At 44.9% G+C, this 18,406-nt stretch overlaps 1 protein-coding gene across 2 annotated transcripts in view; it reads left to right on the top strand.

Moving 5' to 3' along the window:
- Positions 1–18,406, top strand: part of TENM4 (teneurin transmembrane protein 4) — a 714,583-nt gene that overhangs the window by 412,952 nt on the left and 283,225 nt on the right. Inside the window, exon 4 of one of the 2 annotated variants that reach the window (XM_073879779.1) lies at positions 18,031–18,240. The exons of the other annotated variant lie outside the window; for it this stretch is intronic. Coding sequence (XP_073735880.1) covers positions 18,031–18,240 — 210 coding nt within the window. The remainder of the gene's footprint in view (positions 1–18,030; positions 18,241–18,406) is intronic. 2 annotated transcript variants of the gene reach the window in all.

The following is an 18,406-nucleotide window of genomic DNA, read 5'->3' as shown; positions in this document are numbered from 1 at the left end:
AGATTTGACATTATTCGGGCCTATAGCACTAAGGTAAAGAAGACACAGCTAAAGTACGCAGTGACTGGGCTGGGCCTTAGCTGTGTGGCTACAGCACAAAAATAAAAAGCCAGAGGGAATCATAAAGACCAGAAAACAACTAAAAACCAAGCTATATGCTGAGAAACAGCCACTTGAATCTCAGCCCTCAGGCAGGACAGAGATTATTGACTTTGTGGTTCCTTCAAGATTTTAACTCATATGTAAGAGCTGCTCATCACTTAATCCAAATGACCCTTCCCTTATGTGTTAGTTTTCCAATTGTAACAAAATACCCCAAAATTTAGCCACTTCAAACAGAAACATGTATTATTTCACACAGTTTTTGTGTCAGGAAATCCTGAACATCTTTGCTGGGTTGTCTGGCTTGGTGTCTCAGCCAGGGTGACAGTCATCTGAAGACTTGACCAGAGGATTTGCTTCCAAGTTGACAAACTGATGCCAGGTGTCGGCAAGAGACCTCGGTTTCAGACCACAAGGATGTCTCTATCGCAGCTTGTGTGCGCTCACAAGATGGCCGCTGATCTTCCCTGAGACAAGTGATCTAAGCAAACACAAGGAGAAAGCCACAATGTCTTTTAGCACCTAGCCTTGGAAGTCACATTCTGTATTTCCACATATGCCATTGGTATCCCAGCTCAGCTTTACTGCATGGGAGAGAACATCAGAAAGTGAAGATCAACAGGGGCCGTCTTGGAGGCTGGCTCCCACAACTTACATGGGGGTTTCTTGTGTTGTCAGGGTAATAGTACAGCTGATGGAGACCCCCAGACCTGGCCAAGTCCTGGCCTTATGTGGGTGAGTGTCCTGAGGCAAAGAATATAAGCTGTCTTACCATCAGCTTCCTCGTCTATCAACTATAGTACCTATTCACAGAGCTGCTGTGAGATTATATGAGACTGGCTACATGAAGTGCCTCGCACAGTGCCTGCAGTACAGAAATTGGCCTGTGACAGTAACTACCATCTTTATTATTTTGAGTACTTTCACGATCATATTTCCAGATTGGCATTTTTATTTGCCCCCCCCTTAATAATTTTATGAGGACTAGCATGCATACCTTAAAGTTTTTTAAGTATGCACTTCGGTATATAGCTCGGTGATATTTTACATCGCCATCTCTGTAGCCGTAACCCTAATCAAGATATAGAACATTTTCATCAACGTTTCCCTCATACATCTACCCACCCTGAGACTATGACTGCGGTGGCTTCTATAGATATTGCTTAGTTTTGCCTGCTTTTGAATTTTATAGAAATAATCACACCTGTGTATACTTGTATCTGGCTTCTTTTACATAACATAAATGAATCTCTGGAAATCTGTGAGATTCATCACATTGTTGCAGTTACCAGTAGGTCTTTTCAGTTGCTGTGGAGCTTCCCATTATATTAATATACTACAGTTTATTTATCAGTTCACCTGTTGATGGGCATTTTGCATTGTTTTGGACTCTTATGAATAAAGCTGCTATGAAGAGCACTGTTATTATATTATCATCATCACAGAGTAGGCTAAGAATACAAAAGTATCCAGCTGGAATGCCCTTATGATAGAGATGTGATAGAGAGGAAACAATAAATTAGCTCTTGCTGTTGCTCTTGTTATTATTATTCCTGAAATTTATTAAGCCTTTTCTGTGGGCCAAGCATTAGACTGTGTTTTATATTCTTTTTCCTATTTAACCCTCTCAGAACCCATATGAGGAAACATAATTTTATCTCCATTTGACAATTGAGGATACCGAGCTCAGAGAGGCTAAGTGGTTTGCTTAGGATCAAATTGACAGTAACCCAAAGAGCGGAGACAAATTCTGCTCACTGACTCCGGAGCCCTAAGCCACTATACCAGGAGCCAGGGGACCTGCATTCAGGTTCCCTGATCCACTTACAGTGTGACAGGTTCCCATGTAAGCTCCCCAAGTGACGGCCCCCTCACTTGAAAACAGGATGATCCTCCCTATGACCACAGAGGGATACAACTTTTAGGAGAATAAGATATAAAAGCACTTTGCTCAGTGTCTGGAATATAAGTGTTTGATTAATGTCAGTGTTCTTCCTTCTGAAAAATTATAACATTTGACTGTTAGAGATATTTTTGGAGTTTGAAAGAACCTTCAGAAATATCAATTCATTCCTTCAACAAACAGCCAAATTAAAATTTCCTGGGAAACCCCAAATTTTATCCCCTTTTTTTCTGCCCCAACATCCCTGCTTCTCTATTCCGAGAGGACGAAGAGCACAGAAGAGGGGATTGCTCTTAGTGTATCCAAAATGAAAATCGAATTTTCCAAAAGGATTGTATCCTTCTCCCGTTACACTCTGGAAGGAGGCTAGGGACCTGGAAGGAAAGAAAAGGCCCCATCAGAAACAGAGGGTCTCCTGAGAGCACGTGGGAGGAGCACAGGGTGGTGCCCCTGTTTTGTCTGTGTGTGCCTCTGTGCTGGCCCCCAGACCCGGAGGGAGCCTAGGGGGATCTGATGACAGGAAAACAATTCAGGAAGTTTGCTCATCTTCACTGAACCTGGAAGCCATAAAGAAAAAGACTGAGAAATGCAAAGTAAGCATTTCTGCATGACAAGAAAAAACAACACAACATAAGCGATGTCAAAGGAAACTGGAGAAATATTTGCATTATATAAAATGTATTAATTTTTAACATACAGAACATCTTATAATCAATAAAGAGGAAACATGAACAACCCAATGAAAAAAATGTGCAAAGACCCATATGGCAATTCACAGATACCTAAATATAAGTATCTGATAAACATTACAAAATGCTCCAGCTCTAATAAAGGAATGAATATTAAAATAACTTTAAGATATCTTACATCTACCGGATAAGCAAGGATCAAAAAGGTTCTGTGTTCCAACCCCTGTGCTAGGCCGTCCTGGTACTGTCATTGATATTAATGCCACAAAACCACCTCCTTTGCTGCCTGATTGTCAGACCTTAGGCTCATTCCGTCACTTCTCCAGGCCTCAGTTTCTCTTGTGTAAACCTACAGGTAGGACTAGGAGAGCTTTGCTCCTTGTAAGCTTCACGGAGAAGTGATTTGGAGCTCAGGCTGTGTGATGTTGGCCAAGCTGACTGACCACTGTGAGGCCGAGTGTCCTCATCGCCAATGCGGGTAAGCAAGGTCCCGACCTCATAAGATCGCTGTGAGGGTTCAGATGGATGCAGTGGATGCGTGCCTCTCTGCACAGCTTGGTACAACATCTGGCAAAGAGACAGTCCCCCACAGTGCTAACTATTATTATCACTGTTGCTATGAACCAGTCATCCTATTCTGCGTAAAAGTCCTCAGAAAGAGAAAGATGCAGCTATTAGGGCAGAAAGCCTGAGGGCAGTTCCTTTCAGAAAACCAAAGACTGAGAAAATGTAGTCACTTAACCTTCTGTGAACTTCTCTCTTCTCATCTACTAAATGGGGGTAATAAGGAGAAATTCCGAGGGTTGATATGAGGATTAAGTGGAAGAGCGTAAATCGGTCTTGCTAGTTTTCATTATTGGAGCTCTAAGAGAGCTTAGGGGGCAACCCGTGTGACTGTAGTAATTTTCAGCTAAAGAGACCCAGAGAAGTTCAGTGGCTTAATTCGGGTGACACAGCCTAGTTGCTACCAGATGCTGGGTCCCGGAGCCCCGGGAGTAAGAGCAGGCCCTGGATTCTCGGATTCTCCCAGAGGCCTGTACAAGGTCTGGAACCCTCCTCTGTCCAGCTCAGCTGTTTACCAGTTCCCCGCCCTCTCCCCCAGACATACCCAACTGGTCATACTCTGCACCTGCAGTTCTCTCTGCCCAGGACTCTGAAACCAGCCCAGCCCCGTGCACACACATGCACACACCACCACACACAATGCCCCTTATGTCCGGCCAACTCCTGGTTTACCTTTAGGCTTCTACTTAAACATCACTTCCTATAGGAAGTTGCCTTTGTACTTCAAGGTCTCAATTAAGGATCTGTTCTTTGTGTTCCCTACTCCCCTAGCACTGTGGGGTAATTGCCTCTTCTGGGGATTCTCAAAGGCAAGCAGGACCCAGTCTCATTCCCGTCCATGACTCTACTGGGGTGCTGGCTGCACTCCCCTGTGGGGTCACTGAGAACTGAGTGGCAGGATCGAGTTGGCAGGGCACTCCAGGGCGGGGGGAGGGCTTTGCCTTCTTCCACAGGAGGGTGGTACTCCCCTACTCTGACTATGCCAGGGTCCTGTAACCAGCTAGCCCTCCCAGCCTCACAGACCCCTGGACTCTGCACTTGGTATGTCGGAACATCCCCAATGCTTTCCTACCCTGCAGGTACCTGTCTCTTCCCTCATTTCCCTACTGACATGAAATCCAAGGCAAATGCAGTCTGTGTGTGCCAGCACTAAAGTTAAGGGATGCTGCTTCCCAGGTTCTGCCCAAGAAACACCTGAGAAGCTTTATATCCAAGCTTCACCCAGTGCCTGCCCCTCCATAAAGCAAGAAATCCCATGTGTCAGCAAAGTTCAGACTCTGCCATCCAAGACATATGGCTGGATCTGAATTCCTGGGCTTGAGACCCTGAATGGTTTTACCTCCAAAATACAGACTCTTTTCTCCCCAAGATGAGTCTTCTGGTTAAGAGAAACAAAAATAGCCAACACTTTTCTTTTCTTTTCCAACCCAATGCCCTCAGTCAGGGTGACCAGCCTTCTAGGCAGCCTTGGAGATAGCGCCTTTTCATTAACTGGTGTTGATTTTTGGTGCCATTTCTGAGGTCCAGTTTCCCACCACAATGCCATTGATCTCAGCATGGCTGCAAAAACATGGGTACAGTCTACCCACTTGGGTTCAATCCTGCTCCTCCTCTTAAGAACTGAGTGAGCTCAGTCTTTTCTGGAGCTCATTTTCTTGTTCAGTAAAATGGAAACAGTAGTATCTACATCATAGAGGTGTCACAGGACTAGAAGAGATGATGTGCACAAAGGCTCCTTTTATATAAATGACCACCAGCTGAAGAAACCCCATGCTGGCAAGACAGGGTGGTGGGTAGATACGGTATGGGCTCCAGAGTCAGACCTGGCTTTGTGATTTACTACCTGTAGATCCTGAGTAAGTCGCTTGGCTTCTCTGTGCCTCCACTTATTCATATGTAAAAGAGGGCTTCTATATTGTAAGTTCCACAAGGACAGTGTTATGGGTTGACTTGTGTCCCCTCCAAAAGGGATATGTTCAGGTCCTAACCCCTAGTACCTCAGAATGTGATCAGACATGGAAATAGGGTTCCTACAGATGTAATTAGTCAGGCGAGGTCATACTGTAGTAGCGACGGCCGCTAATCCAATCTGACTGGTGTCCTTACAAGAAGACAGCCCTGTGAAGGCAGAGACGCACATGGGGAGAAGGCCATGTGACAGCAAAGGCAGAGATTGGAGTGGGCAACCTACCAGCCAAGGAACAGCCAGGATTGCCAGCAAACTGCCAGAAGCTAGGAAGAGGCAGGGAATGATTCCTCTACAGGTTTCAGTGGGAGTACGAGCCTCCTGACACCTTGTTTTTGGACTTCTGGCCTCTACAACTGCGAGACAATAAATTCCTGTGGTTTTAAGATAGTCTGTGGTGCTCAGTTATGGCAGCCCTAAGAAACCAATACAGACAGGAACTTTCCCTGTCTCTGCTTCCAATGTGTCCCCAGCACCTAGCAGGGAGCCTGCCCTGCGGGGGCCTCTCAGTGATCTGTTGAGTAAGTGAATGATGCTTGCTGTGAGCGTTATGCTGGAAAGTGTGTGCAAGGTCCTTAGCACAGTGCATGGCACACAGGAGGTATTTGGTAAATGCTTATTCCTTCCACTTCTCTTATCTCAAAGGCCCCTTTCTGTACAGAGTGTATTTTAGGATAAAAACAAGCATGGTTTTCTTCTAATTTTTGCCTAAAACCTCCTAAAGGGCCCCCAGCTTTGAGAATCTACATCTGGGGAAATTCTCAGTCTGAGGGAGACCTGGTCACTGGGGGACAGATTTGGGCAGACGTTTCTCCACCTGTCCAATCTCCCCCTGCACCTCATTGATTTTTTTCAAGGTTGTTTTGAGATTGCTTTCCTTGATTTTTCAAAAATTTCATGGAGTGATGGTAGAGGAATTTCCAGAAAGCTTGACCCTTACTATGTTTGTGCTTTCAAAAAAAAATTCATAAAGCTTTGTAGAAATCTAATGGAAGCAGGGGCTTTGGTACAGTGAGCAAGGTCAGGGAAAGCTGTCTAGAACCAGGACATTTTGAGAGGAAAACCAGGTAAGGAACATGCCTCTCAGTATATGGTCACTACATACTCATACCATAGGGTTTTCTGTTATTTTTTTAAAAACTTTCTGTTGAAATATAATCGATAGCCAGAGAACTGCACAAATGATAAATGGCCCTGGCTTTATTTTATATGGGTATCTTTTTTCCCTGGGTAATTTTTACCCAGTTCATTGATGATACTTATCTCGACTCCCCCATTAAGTCTCTATGGAAGATTGAATTCTAGAGGTGGGCTCAGGTGGCCTGGGTTGGAAGCCCAGTTCCACATTTGCTGGCCCTGTGGCTTTGAGCACACTGTGTAACTTCTTTAAATGTTATTGCCCAGCACCCCCCCCGCCCCCCCCACATGGCTGATCAGAGAGAGGTAAGTAAGTAAGTAAGAAAGAGATCAAGGAAGTAAACCCTTGGATTGATTTACAATTTACAATTTACAACTTACAATTGATTTACAAATGCACATTCTTGTGTTGTTCATTATTATTTATTTGGATGATTTTAGTGGGATAGTGTGGGCTTAAGGTCCATCAAAACAAGGCCCAGAACCCAGGCTTGTTCCACCCCACCCCCACCCCCACCCCCCAGCTAGGCAATCTTGAGCAGGCTCTCTTGAGCCTCAGATTCTGCATCTGTCAGCTTGGAGAGATCTAACACCTCTGCAGGGGTTGTGAGGATTGAGCTGATGTATATAAGGACACACAGTAGGTACCCAATTAATATCAGTCTCCTCCCCTACCTCCAGCAACTAGACCCTTCTTCCTCCACAGCTCCCTACCTCTTACCTCTTTCCTCTGTACTTAATTCCTCCACCATCCCCCAGTATTTGAGTAGAAGTGAAGCTTGACAGGCAGGTTGAGCTCTTGCCCTTGTCTTGGAGCCTGGAATTTTGCAGCTGTGTAAATTGAATCGGGGAAGCAAATATATATAGGGACATTACATATATACATGTATGGATGTATAAATTACAAATACATATATTAGAACCCAGGAAGTAATAAATGGCTTTGAAAACAGCTGTTTGGAAGCACTTTCTTAATCAAATCTCAGTGTAAAAGTGCAAAGCTTGAGCCTTTCTGTTGAACAGAGCACTCTGTGACCACAGATTGTTCAAGGCCTGCCATTAAATTTTAGGGGTTCCTTGCTCAGGTTCACCAGCAGATTTGACAGGCTTAGATAATCCACTTTGCCTTATGCCTTCCCCTCCCCCACATCCCACAGAAAGTTGACCTGGATGGACCATCTTAAACCCCTTTGGACCAACTCCTGGGAAAGGTTCAGATAAGCTGTGAGAACCCTGGGGCTGTGGTTGACAATTGGAGTTCTGTGGGTCTCCCATTCACCCCCCCCACTCTCATCCCCCAACAACTCCCTCAATGCTCATCCACCTCCTCTGGCACCCCTACCTCTCTCCCATGAAATGATGTGTTTCTGTTTCTTTCACCCATGCAACCAGGCTCCCTTCCAGGGGAAGGGCTGCTCTTGGCTCTGTATCCCCAGTACCCAATGAGGGCCTCACATGGCGAGGCTGCCTGGTGTACGTCTGCGGTTAGTAATCAAAGGGAGGTGGGGGTTGGCTACCACTGTTGATCATCTGCCCATCGTAGGTCCCAGAGATGCCTGGTCGCTCTTATTTACTCTTCACAGGACCCCTGGAAATTAGGCTCAGCTCCTGAAGATCCCAGCACTCTAAAAGGTGAAGCAACCTGCCCCAAATCGCAATAACCAGTTCTAAATCCAGATCTTATATGATGCCCCTCCCCAAAGTCGGGTGTCCCACTTAGCCCCTTACTAGTTGTATGTCCCTGCACAAGTCACATCACCCCTCCTAGCCTCAGTTTTTCTGCCTGTAAAATGGGGCTGATGCTCATAACCTCACTTGAATGTAGAGAGGATAAAATACAATCATGGATGTGAAAATCCTGTGTAAAGTATAAAGTAAATACTATTCACATGTAGGTACTGTTTTTATTAGTAGCTGAGTCAGTTAAAATAGATTCCAGTAGGTTCTAGGTAACTAGAACCTGTATGAACCCATAGAACCCCGTACGAATACCTATGTGAAGTCACTTCGTAGGCTGTGGACATACGGATACAGATAAGACCAGCCCCTGCCCTCAGGGAACTCACTAAGAAAAACACATTGGCATGGTGGCCTTCAGTTTGTGGTATTTGCACGTCAGTCTTCTGGCCCCTGGCAGCCTCTCAGGGCTCATTTCCTAGCACTCTCCTCCTTACACCCCTCCACGTATGCAGGGAGCCCTCACTTTTCCAAACTTCTCATTATACCACTTCACTTTTATGGAAAGATCTACATTACTACCTGTTTTTGTTCACTGAAAGAAATCCAAAGAGGACTTTCACTTTTACCAAAAAAGGCTAAAAGCCAAATATAGGGTTCAGTTTGCTTTGCAGTGAGAGCCCTTATCCAGGCAGCGCGCACCCTGAGCAGCAAGGGTGGCCACCAGACTCCTCCCCGGGGCCTCAGCAGCTCAGCACCCGGCCGCCAGAGCTTTGAACCGTGTCTATGGGCATCTGGGCTTCCTCTCAGTTTATTCTGTGCCGCCATTAGCAAGACGTGTCCTAAGGTTTCAGAAAAGCCTAAGAGAGGTTATTTTGGGGTCTGGGAATGCTCAAAAACTTTTCCATAGAAATGAATGGTAATTGTTTCTTTATGCCCTTTAGGCTTAAGCTCTTTCACATGGGGGCGGGGGAATGAGACATGGTGACCTGCCCTGGCTTCCTTGCTGCCCTTCATTTGCTAGGTCCTCTGTCTGGAAAGCTCTTCCCCCAGATGTTTGTGTGGCTCACTCCTTCACTTGCTTAAATATCACCTCCTCAGAGAGGCCTCCCCTGAATATCCTACTTAAAATAGCACACCCATCCCATCACTCTAAACCTCTCATTGCACTTGACTTTCCTTCACAGCATCTACCACCACTCAGCCTTGTTCTGTATGATTATTTGCTTGTTTGTTGATTTTCCTTCTCTACTGAAAGACTACTGAGGGCAAGACTTTGTCTTCCATGCCTCCGTGCTTAGAACAGTGCCTCGCACAAGGTAGGCACAAAATAAACATTTGATGAAAGAATCAAGGCCTACCACTAAGTAAGAAGAAGACAAATAGCTCAGTTTTAAAATGGGGATCTGAATAGACATTTCTCAAAGAAGATATACAAATGGTCAGTAAGTACATGAGAAGATGATCAATATCATAGCCATCAGGAAACGCAAATCGAACGAGATGCCCCTTCATACCCACTAAAATGGCTATAATCCAAAAGTCAGTTAATAAAAAGTGTTGGAAAGATGTGTAGGAATTGGAACTCTCAATCACTGCTGGTGGGAATGTAAAATGGTGTAGCCACTGAAAAACAGTCCAGCAGCTCTTCAAAAGGTTGAACAGAGTTACTTCGATCCAGCATTTCCACCCAAGAGAAATGAAAACGCATGTGCACACAAAAACTTGTACAGGAATGTTTGTAGCAGCTCCTTCAGAATTAGCCAGAAAGTAGAAACGACCCAAGATTCCATCAACTGATGAGTGGATAAACAAAATGTGGCCTGTCCATACAACACAGGGTCATTCGGCAGTAAAATGAAATGAAGTTCTCATCCATATTACAACATGGATGAACCTCAAAAACATTACATTAAATGAAAGAAGCCAGCCATGTCATGGGACTCCATTTACATGAAACATCCAGAGGAGCTGAATCCGTAGAGACCGAAAGTAGATTTGTGTGATTGCCCAGGGCTCCAGGGTGTTAGATGGAAATGAGGTGTGACTGCTAATAAGTACGGGGTTTTTTTAGGGGGGTGATGAAAATATTCTAAAATTGACTGTGGTAAAAAAATAAAAAATAAAAATAAATAAATAAAATTGAACTGTGGTGGTGGTTGTACTACTTTGTGAATATCCTAAAAAATCATTGAATGGTACACTTTAAATGGATGACTAGTATGGGTATGTGAGTTATATCTCCATAAAGCTGTTATTACCCCAAAACCCAACGAATGTCTCATTTAATACACCTGTATCAAACAAGGAGCCAAACTGGCTGACCACCCCTGAGTGCAGACCAAAGAGACCAAGGCACTCCCTTCTGAGTTTGAGGTGGAGTGGCTCCAGGATACTGGGTCTCCCCAGGCAAGCAGGTAAAAGCAAAGCTCCTTTCCTGGTGAATGCTTTAAAAACAAAACAAAAAAAAAGGCCCTGAGGAAACTATGAAGAGGAGGGATGGAGATCAAATGAGCTGAGCCTGAGAAATTTACTGCGTCCTGTTTTCCAGAGGCCATTTTCCCAGCATAAGTCACAGAGACAGATGGCCCCAGACCTGCTTCTGAAAATAACCACTGTTGAGGAGAAGAGTGGAGAGTTGACTTAGTGGGAGCTGCCTAGCTGGGGGAGTAAGACCCACCAGATTTAACAGGCTGGAAAAGAAAGCAAGTCTGAGCCCAGCAGACTGCAGCTCTGCCACGCTCATCCCAAAGGACCCAAAGCAGAAACCGTTGTCTTTGCTACCTTCCTGTGTGTGTGTTTTCTCCTCTTTAAAACAACATTTTTTTAAAATCTCATTATCACATTTGCTCCTTGAAAAACTTGGAAAGTATAGAAAAATATCAAGAAAAAAATAAAATGCATTCATAATTCTACTGCCTTAAGGTGACAGGTGTCAACATTTTTGTGCAAACTGCACACGTACACACACGTAAACACATGGCAGAACTACTTTTATACAGTTTTGCCTCATAGGTTTCTCTACCCTATTTCACACGTCCCTAAACATTCTTCACAAACATGGCTGATAATGTCTGCATATTGACATTGTACTGCTGTGCCTTAATTTACACAATTAGGCACTTTTAACATTAAAGATATTTTTCCTTTTTAACATTTTTTTTAAATTTTTACTTTCTACTATTACAAATGATGTTGTGATGAATATTCTTATAAGTAATTCTTTTAAAAAGTCATGATTATATTCTTGGGTAAATTGCTAGAAGTATAATTGCTCAGTTAAAAGGTTTTCACATTTTAAAAATCAGTCTACATCAAATTATGCTACCAATATCAGGGCATAAAATATTGTTTGTACTTAAAACCAACATCTATCTTAGCACCTGCTAGGTGCCTGGTATTTTCACATTTGTTTCATTTTCTCCTGAAGTCTTAAAAATAATTTCAAAAGTATAAGAAGAACGAATGATATGTGCTCACTGTACAAAAATTTGAAGATATAAAATCATATTTAAAAATGAAAAGCTGCTGATATCATTGATAACCCTTGTTAAAGGTTTTTTTCAGCCAGTCCTTTTTCCAGTGCATTCATACAAATTTATTCATTCTCTAAATGTTTTATGAGCATTTACAGTGCTGAAGAAACTGACTTGCCATTTGTAACTGAGATCATTTTGATCCTGCACTCTGTTTATAGTCTCCTCGACTCCTCAGAATAACCCCCAAGGTGTGCACTCCTGTTACTCCTACAGAAGAACCTTAGAGTGTTCTAGTCCAAGTCCCCGATAGGGAAGGTGAAGCCGGAGCCATCAGAGGACTTGGCCACGGTCCTGCGGCGCATTGTTGACCTGTACCCAGATCTCTCGGCCGTTCGTCTACGCAGCAAATGACAGCCTCTGATGTGGAACTGAATCTATACTGCCCTGAAACAGGGTAGCCACCCAATTAACTGTCCAAGTCAGTATGTTTTTAGAGTAAATGTGGGGCACTATTGTTAATTCATTCAGGATAGCAGATGCAAACTGGGGCTGTCATGAACAAACAGAATGGATGGTCACTCGAGCTCTCTAGCTTCATTCAGATTTCTAGCACTTTGAAATCCTTTGCAGCAGTGAGCTTCAATCCATTTCAGATAACTATGGGAACCAGTTATGCAAACCTTTTCTGAGCTGAGACTCTGATCTAGGCCAGGACACAGAGGTGAGCAGCTTGCCAGCCTGCAGTTGAGTTCCTGGTCCTCCAGCAGCCTCAAACCTTCTATCCGAAGGAGATCCCAGTTTTCCATCCTCTGCTCAGAGCTGAGAAGGACTTAACTTACTCAGTGAAGCAACTGGCTGCCCTGTTAAGAGGACATAGGTGTGAGGTTAGCACGTGAGAAGAGAAGGAATGCATTTAGTTTCTAAGTGGAGGGACTGGAGTATTTCTAGAGAGGAGCCTTCATGGGAGGGACGAATCCATCAGCTCAGGGTTCTATGGGAGGAGGTACCTGTGCAGGTCTAAGGGTTTATTTTGGTTTTCTCTAGGTGTCATTGATTAATTGCTGTACACTGGACACTATGCTAAATGTTTTACATACAGGCTTCTAAAATGCAGGGCTGCCAGTTAAAAGGTTATTAGGAGGCCCTTCCAGTAATCCAGGGAACTGCCTGAGGAGAAAATGCCCTCCGTGCAGCACACAGCTAATGCTCTGGCTTTTCAGATGGGACTTACACTTCCCCGCTGTGTCAGTAGGCTGTGATTTTCCCCATCATACCCTACATGCAGTTTAGCATAGATTAAGATTCTGTTTGGGTGTTTAGATGGATTTCTCAAGACTGCTGAGAAAAGTGTAAAAAAAGTGCCTTTTCTTCATGGTCTCACATTTTATGTGAGTAATAAATTTGTCCATCAGCTAGCCCTTCACACCTCAGTCTCATGGCATACTCCAAAGACACTTAGAATCCAGAACGCTAGAAGGCTCTTCCTTGAGAACTGTCTTATGCTAGTTATAGGTTACATTTCAGATGCTAAAGCGGGCTACCATTGATTCACACAGAGATGTGAGTAACTGGAAATTGTTCTCTCTGCAGATCTCAGGATTCCCTTGTTGTGTGTTCTTTTCATAAATCACGGCTGCCTCCTTAACACTTTCCTCTTTTTATGACATCGACAAGTAATCCACATTGATAAAGGTATCATTGGCAGGCTTGCAGATCTGTCATCATTTATTCTCCAAAACCACCCTGTTCTTACTATAAAAGACCACAGCTGGCGGGATGGCAGAGAAAATCGGTGTTGGCTGAGCCCTTTCCATGAGACTGCTGGGCTCCTTACAAGCATCGTAGCATCAGTCCCCTCAGCAACCCTTTGCAGTGGGTATTAGCACTCCAGTTTTCAAAGCAGAAAACAGAGACTAAGAGAAGCATCCACTCTAAGCTAGAACTAGGCTCATAGAGACCTTCTCTCAGGAAACATGGATGGCTCTCCTCCACCCTTCACTGGCCCCCTTTGTTGTTGGAGTGAGGTGTAGGAGGGTTCGGGCCAATCATCCCATCTCATTTCACCGTGGACACTGGAAAATTCTACAGTACCAGGTTCCCTTCAGCTGATGACCAGGATACATGGGAGGGCAACTCTAAACCCTAATCCCATAGTCCCTTGGCATCAGACTTCCTTATTTGTCTCCATAAACATGCATCTGCCCCCCCCACCCCCTCCAAGGAAGGCGATCATGTGGACTTCCAACATCCTGGCTGAGCTGAGCCATTTAGAAAGGGGATCTAAGAGGCTGAGCAGATGCCTTAAGTTCAAAGAACAGATCCTTCTAAAGCACAGCCATGGTCTTGTCACCTTCCTGCTTTAAAAACTTCCATGACTCCCAGTTAAGGCCTGACCTCCTTTTCTTTGTATTCAACGCCTAAACCTACTGTTCAGAGGCTTCTTTCTCACTGTTGTCTTTACAGAGACCCTTAGTGCCTTGAAGATACACTCCTTCCCTCCTACCTTCCCTCCATCACGTCTTCATGTAATAAGTTGTTACTGGTGTTTTCTATACATCAGGCCCTGTGCCAGGCCCTGGGGGTCATGGTAAGGGGCCAGCCGGGCAGGCTAATGGGCAATCACAGAAAGTAAACACCACAGGACAGGAGGTATTGTCACAGGGATGGTACAGGGAGATGTGCCGGCATGCAGCGGGGGTGCCAAACTGAGGCTTGAGGCATCAGGAAAGCCTTCCCAGGGGAGGTGACATGAGGTTGGGCCCTGAGGGTGAGTGGGAGCTAGCGAGGCACATGGGGTGGTAGTGACGGGGAAGAGAGAAGAGGAAAGGGTGTGCTCCGGGAGAAAAACAACATGGGCAAAAACTCGGGCAAAACTTTATAGTTGTGTTCCAGGGGGTGCCATTCAAATAGATGCACTGTCAGTGGTTCCCTAAAGTGGTGCAACTTGACAAACTTGGGCAAAAGGTAGAGCCGTGCGCTCATCCCCGCGAGTCTCAGCAGACTCGGTGAGAAGTTAGCGGTGGCGCACGAGACTTAAGAGGCCAAGGGGGATGGGCAACTTGCTGGAGGCCGGGCAAAGGATGAGGGCCCGAGGCTGGAGTAGTCTTCTCTCTGCCGAGGGTGCTCACGCCCTCATCCCTCCATCTCTTCCCACTGGGAGGCTCTGGGGCTCCAGAAAGCCTTTCTCCTTTCCTCCAGATGAGATGTTATCTCCCAGTCTTGCACTGGGCTGTCTTCTACTCTGACAGGTCCCACCTGCCACGCTTAGAACTCCACGTGACTCTTCCCACCGGCTCCTCCTCGACCGTGTCTCTCACAGTCTGTATCCCCCTCACCAGCCCAGTCAGTGGGTATCTAGCCCATCTTTGTGGAATGAAGTAGTGTTTGAAGCATGCACAGCTCTTATAAAAGAGAAAAGATAAAATTAGGTTAGTTCCCCTCACTCCCAATATACATATTTGTGCATAGCACATCTCATGCTTATTAGGTGTTTATTGGCTGCCATGCTGTTCTCAACGTATTACTTGTTTTAACTCCTTTATCCTCAAAGCAACCCTGTGAAATAGATGTTCTTTTTTATTTTATCCTTTAGTTTCCATTATATAGATGAGGAAATTGAGGCATAAAGGGTGAAGTAACTTGCCCACGGTCACGACTATTGAGCTAGCAAGTAGTGTAACTGGAATTCAAATGTAGGATCTGGCTCCCAAGCCCATACTCTTAACACCATCTTGCCTTGCTTCTGTAGGTGCCAAATCTGTACAGCAATGCATTTTATTATATGTGTTCCAAGCACTAATAGATTATATGTGTTATAAAATATATACAAAACAGATATTAGCAAGTGAGATTTAAAAATAAATATTTCTCATATTTTCTTGTGCCCAGGCGACGGTTCTGTGCACCCTACTTTGGGACCACGTAAATTAAAAGCAGCTGATGAATAAGAGGAAGGGAATTAATATGTTTCCAACAAAATCTGTACCTCACAGAAACATCATGAGTTCTTGTGTACCTACTAAGGGCCTGGCGCTTTGTTAGGTGCTTGGAATGTCAGGCTGTGAATATTCAGAACAACCCCGACACCTGAGGTGAGTGAGGCCTGGAGAGTGGATGAAGGCAGAAGAAACAGGCACAAGGCCAGACCACTGTGCTATTCCCAGCCTCAGGTCTCTGAAGTTTGTGATAGAACAATTTACTTAGTTCTGGAACTATTTATTTCATAAAGCTTGACAGATTTACTCAGGAAGAGGCTGTAACTAGCACCCTAGAACAACATATTGTGTTTCTTAACTTTTGTCTGAAATTCTAACAACTCAGCATGGTATGGTGCTGGTTATCTCCAGCTCATCAGAGGCTCTGATTGGAGATTATAAGATGTCTTTGACTAATAAAAGAGGAGGAAATGAATGTATATTTGCTTAATAAATGCAGCCTGGTCGACAAAATCTTTCCAAAACTGGGACTGCAAGGGAAGCAGAATCATGAATGAGGTTCTTCCAGGGGGCGGGGCAGGGGGAGGTGGTTTCATTCAATTTAATGAACATTTGGTGAGCACTGACCCTACTTGCTCATGCATATTGTGTGCTCAGATATGGTATCTTTAGTCCTTGCAAGAACTCTGTCAAAGGGGAGGGGTGCCCGACATACAAACAACGAACTGGAAGTCATTCTCCCAAGATCATACAGCTAAAAGGGGACTAGGTCATGATGCAAACCCCAGTTCTGTTGAACTCTAAAACCCACTCCAAGATGTACTGTGCCCCAAGAATATGCCATATACTTTTATGTGGGAGACTTAAATACAGATAACTGCAAAGACAGTATGTCAAATGTGATAGCAGAACTAGATCAAGGCTAGAGAAAGGATTGATCACCTTAGAGTGCTGTGTAAGTAGTGTCAGGGAAGGTTCTCACAAGGTGAATCGGGAACGCTTGGTTTAGATGATTTTGAAGAGAATCCTAGCCCGGATTTTTAGGTAAAGAAACCAGAACAGAGTCATGCAGAGGTGGTACCACGGTCATTGATCCCTGCTATCTCAACTGCTCTTAGTAAATTTCTCCTGTGAACCAGATGGCATATACAGCATCTCTATAAAATGTCATCACACGTGGTAAGGCTCAGGGGTTGACATCAGAATCATGAAACGTACAGGATCCTGCAGGATTTGGTGGCTGTGAACTGAGAGAGCATCTCTTGGTAGCTAGACCACAAAAAACTTTCTCCTCCCCCCCAAATCAGCAGCTCTCTGTTCCACCTCTCCCTTAAAGCTCTGCCGAATTTTATGATGACATGTCCAGGCTGCATTATGTTTCCTAAGGTTCAGTCTCTTTGAAAAGCTGGATAGATCTAATTATGTTTTCAGCCTTCTATCAGTCAAGGTGGAAGAAAAGAAGCAGCCCTTGCTGTCAAGCGGATGCTTTGTCTTGTACTGTATACTTTTATATGTCTGTGCTTATGTTCCCTCTCTTGTGTACGATGTACTGCACATGTCTACAGGCCAGCCACAGATCGAACTGCAAATTGTCTGATCTCAAAGGTCTTGTCCCAGGCCATCACCTTCTCCTTCTGAAGAGTTGGGAATGTGCTCACAACACTGGAGTTTTTTAGAATCAGAACCCTGACGTGGTAGAAACTTGGCGTCAAAACATACTGACTTAGTGTATCTTGTAACTCACAGAATATTGATGTCCTAAAGTTACAGAATTATTTTATCTGAGATTATTAGAACTAGGGGATCCTAATGTGTTAGACACCTGCAACTCACTTATTTAGCAAATAGTTCGTTAGTACCTACTGCATGCCGAGCACTGTGCTAGCTTCTGGGGGTACAGACATGGAAAAGAGGCTAGTGCTCATGCTCTCCGGGAGCTGGCAGAGAATGGCAGGATTTAAAAATCTTAAAATGTTAGAGTCTGAGAAAAGTAAAACATTAGTGTGTTAAAATCCAGGAAAGGGGATCGTTACGGATCGTTCTCTCCAGCTCTCTCTTATCTTTTATGAGTCCCGGAGCCTTTTCCAGGCATGTCAGATTAAAAATATCACTAACAAGAACATCATTTCACTTCAGCGACATCACAGAATGGCCAGCTTGCAGGCGCTCAGCAATCGCCCAGTGCGGGCAGTTCATTTTACCAGGGAGGCCACTGAGGCTCAGAGCGGGGCCTCTGTTTGATAGATTGCATGGCGCCCCAGAACCAGACCCCAGATTTTCAGGCCTCTCTCAGAGAACAGGCAAAGCAGGAAGGGCTTCCCGTGTGTTTCCGAGGGGTGCCCTCTTTGCAAGCCGTGCAGACTTCTGCTCCGAGACCCCGCTCTTCAGAGTTTGCACCAACTACCTTTGCGGAGGCAATCAGCCCCGCCCCCCGACCACGTGTGCAGTAGATCGCCCAGTGTTGGGAGCCCCCTCCCCCGTTGATGCGTGTTTTATTTTGCTCCTTCCCCCTCCCCGTGTGCCTCAAAACCAATTTTCATTATTTTTTTCTGTCTGTGTTTGTCTTTGTGGTCCGCAGGTGCTCCCTTGCATTGTTCATCCGCTTCATCAACCCCTATTGAGCAGTCCCCCTCCCCGCCCCCCTCCCCTCCGGCCAATGAGAGCCAGAGGCGGTTGCTAGGCAGCGGTGTGGCCCAGCCAACCCCGGACTCAGACTCTGAGGAAGAGTTTGTCCCTAATTCATTCTTAGTTAAAAGTGGCTCCGCCAGCCTGGGGGTCGCAGCGAATGGTAAGTCCCTCTCTCTTCCTAACTTCTGTGGGTGTTGTGTGTGTGTGTGTGTGTGTTTGTGTGTGTGTGAGTGTGTGTGTGTTTTCCTTTCGTTGGTGATGCTGATTGTGTGTGTGTGTGTTTTCCTTTCGTTGGCGATGCTGATTTTGTGTGTGTGTGTGTGTGT

The sequence above is a fragment of the Callorhinus ursinus genome, unplaced genomic scaffold (assembly GCF_003265705.2).
Source record: "Callorhinus ursinus isolate GAN/ISIS: 27379988/994484 unplaced genomic scaffold, GSC_fseal_2.0 scaffold35, whole genome shotgun sequence".
NCBI lineage: Eukaryota > Metazoa > Chordata > Mammalia > Carnivora > Otariidae > Callorhinus > Callorhinus ursinus.
Note: the sequence above shows the minus strand (reverse complement) of the source record. Positions and strands in the feature narration are given on the sequence as shown.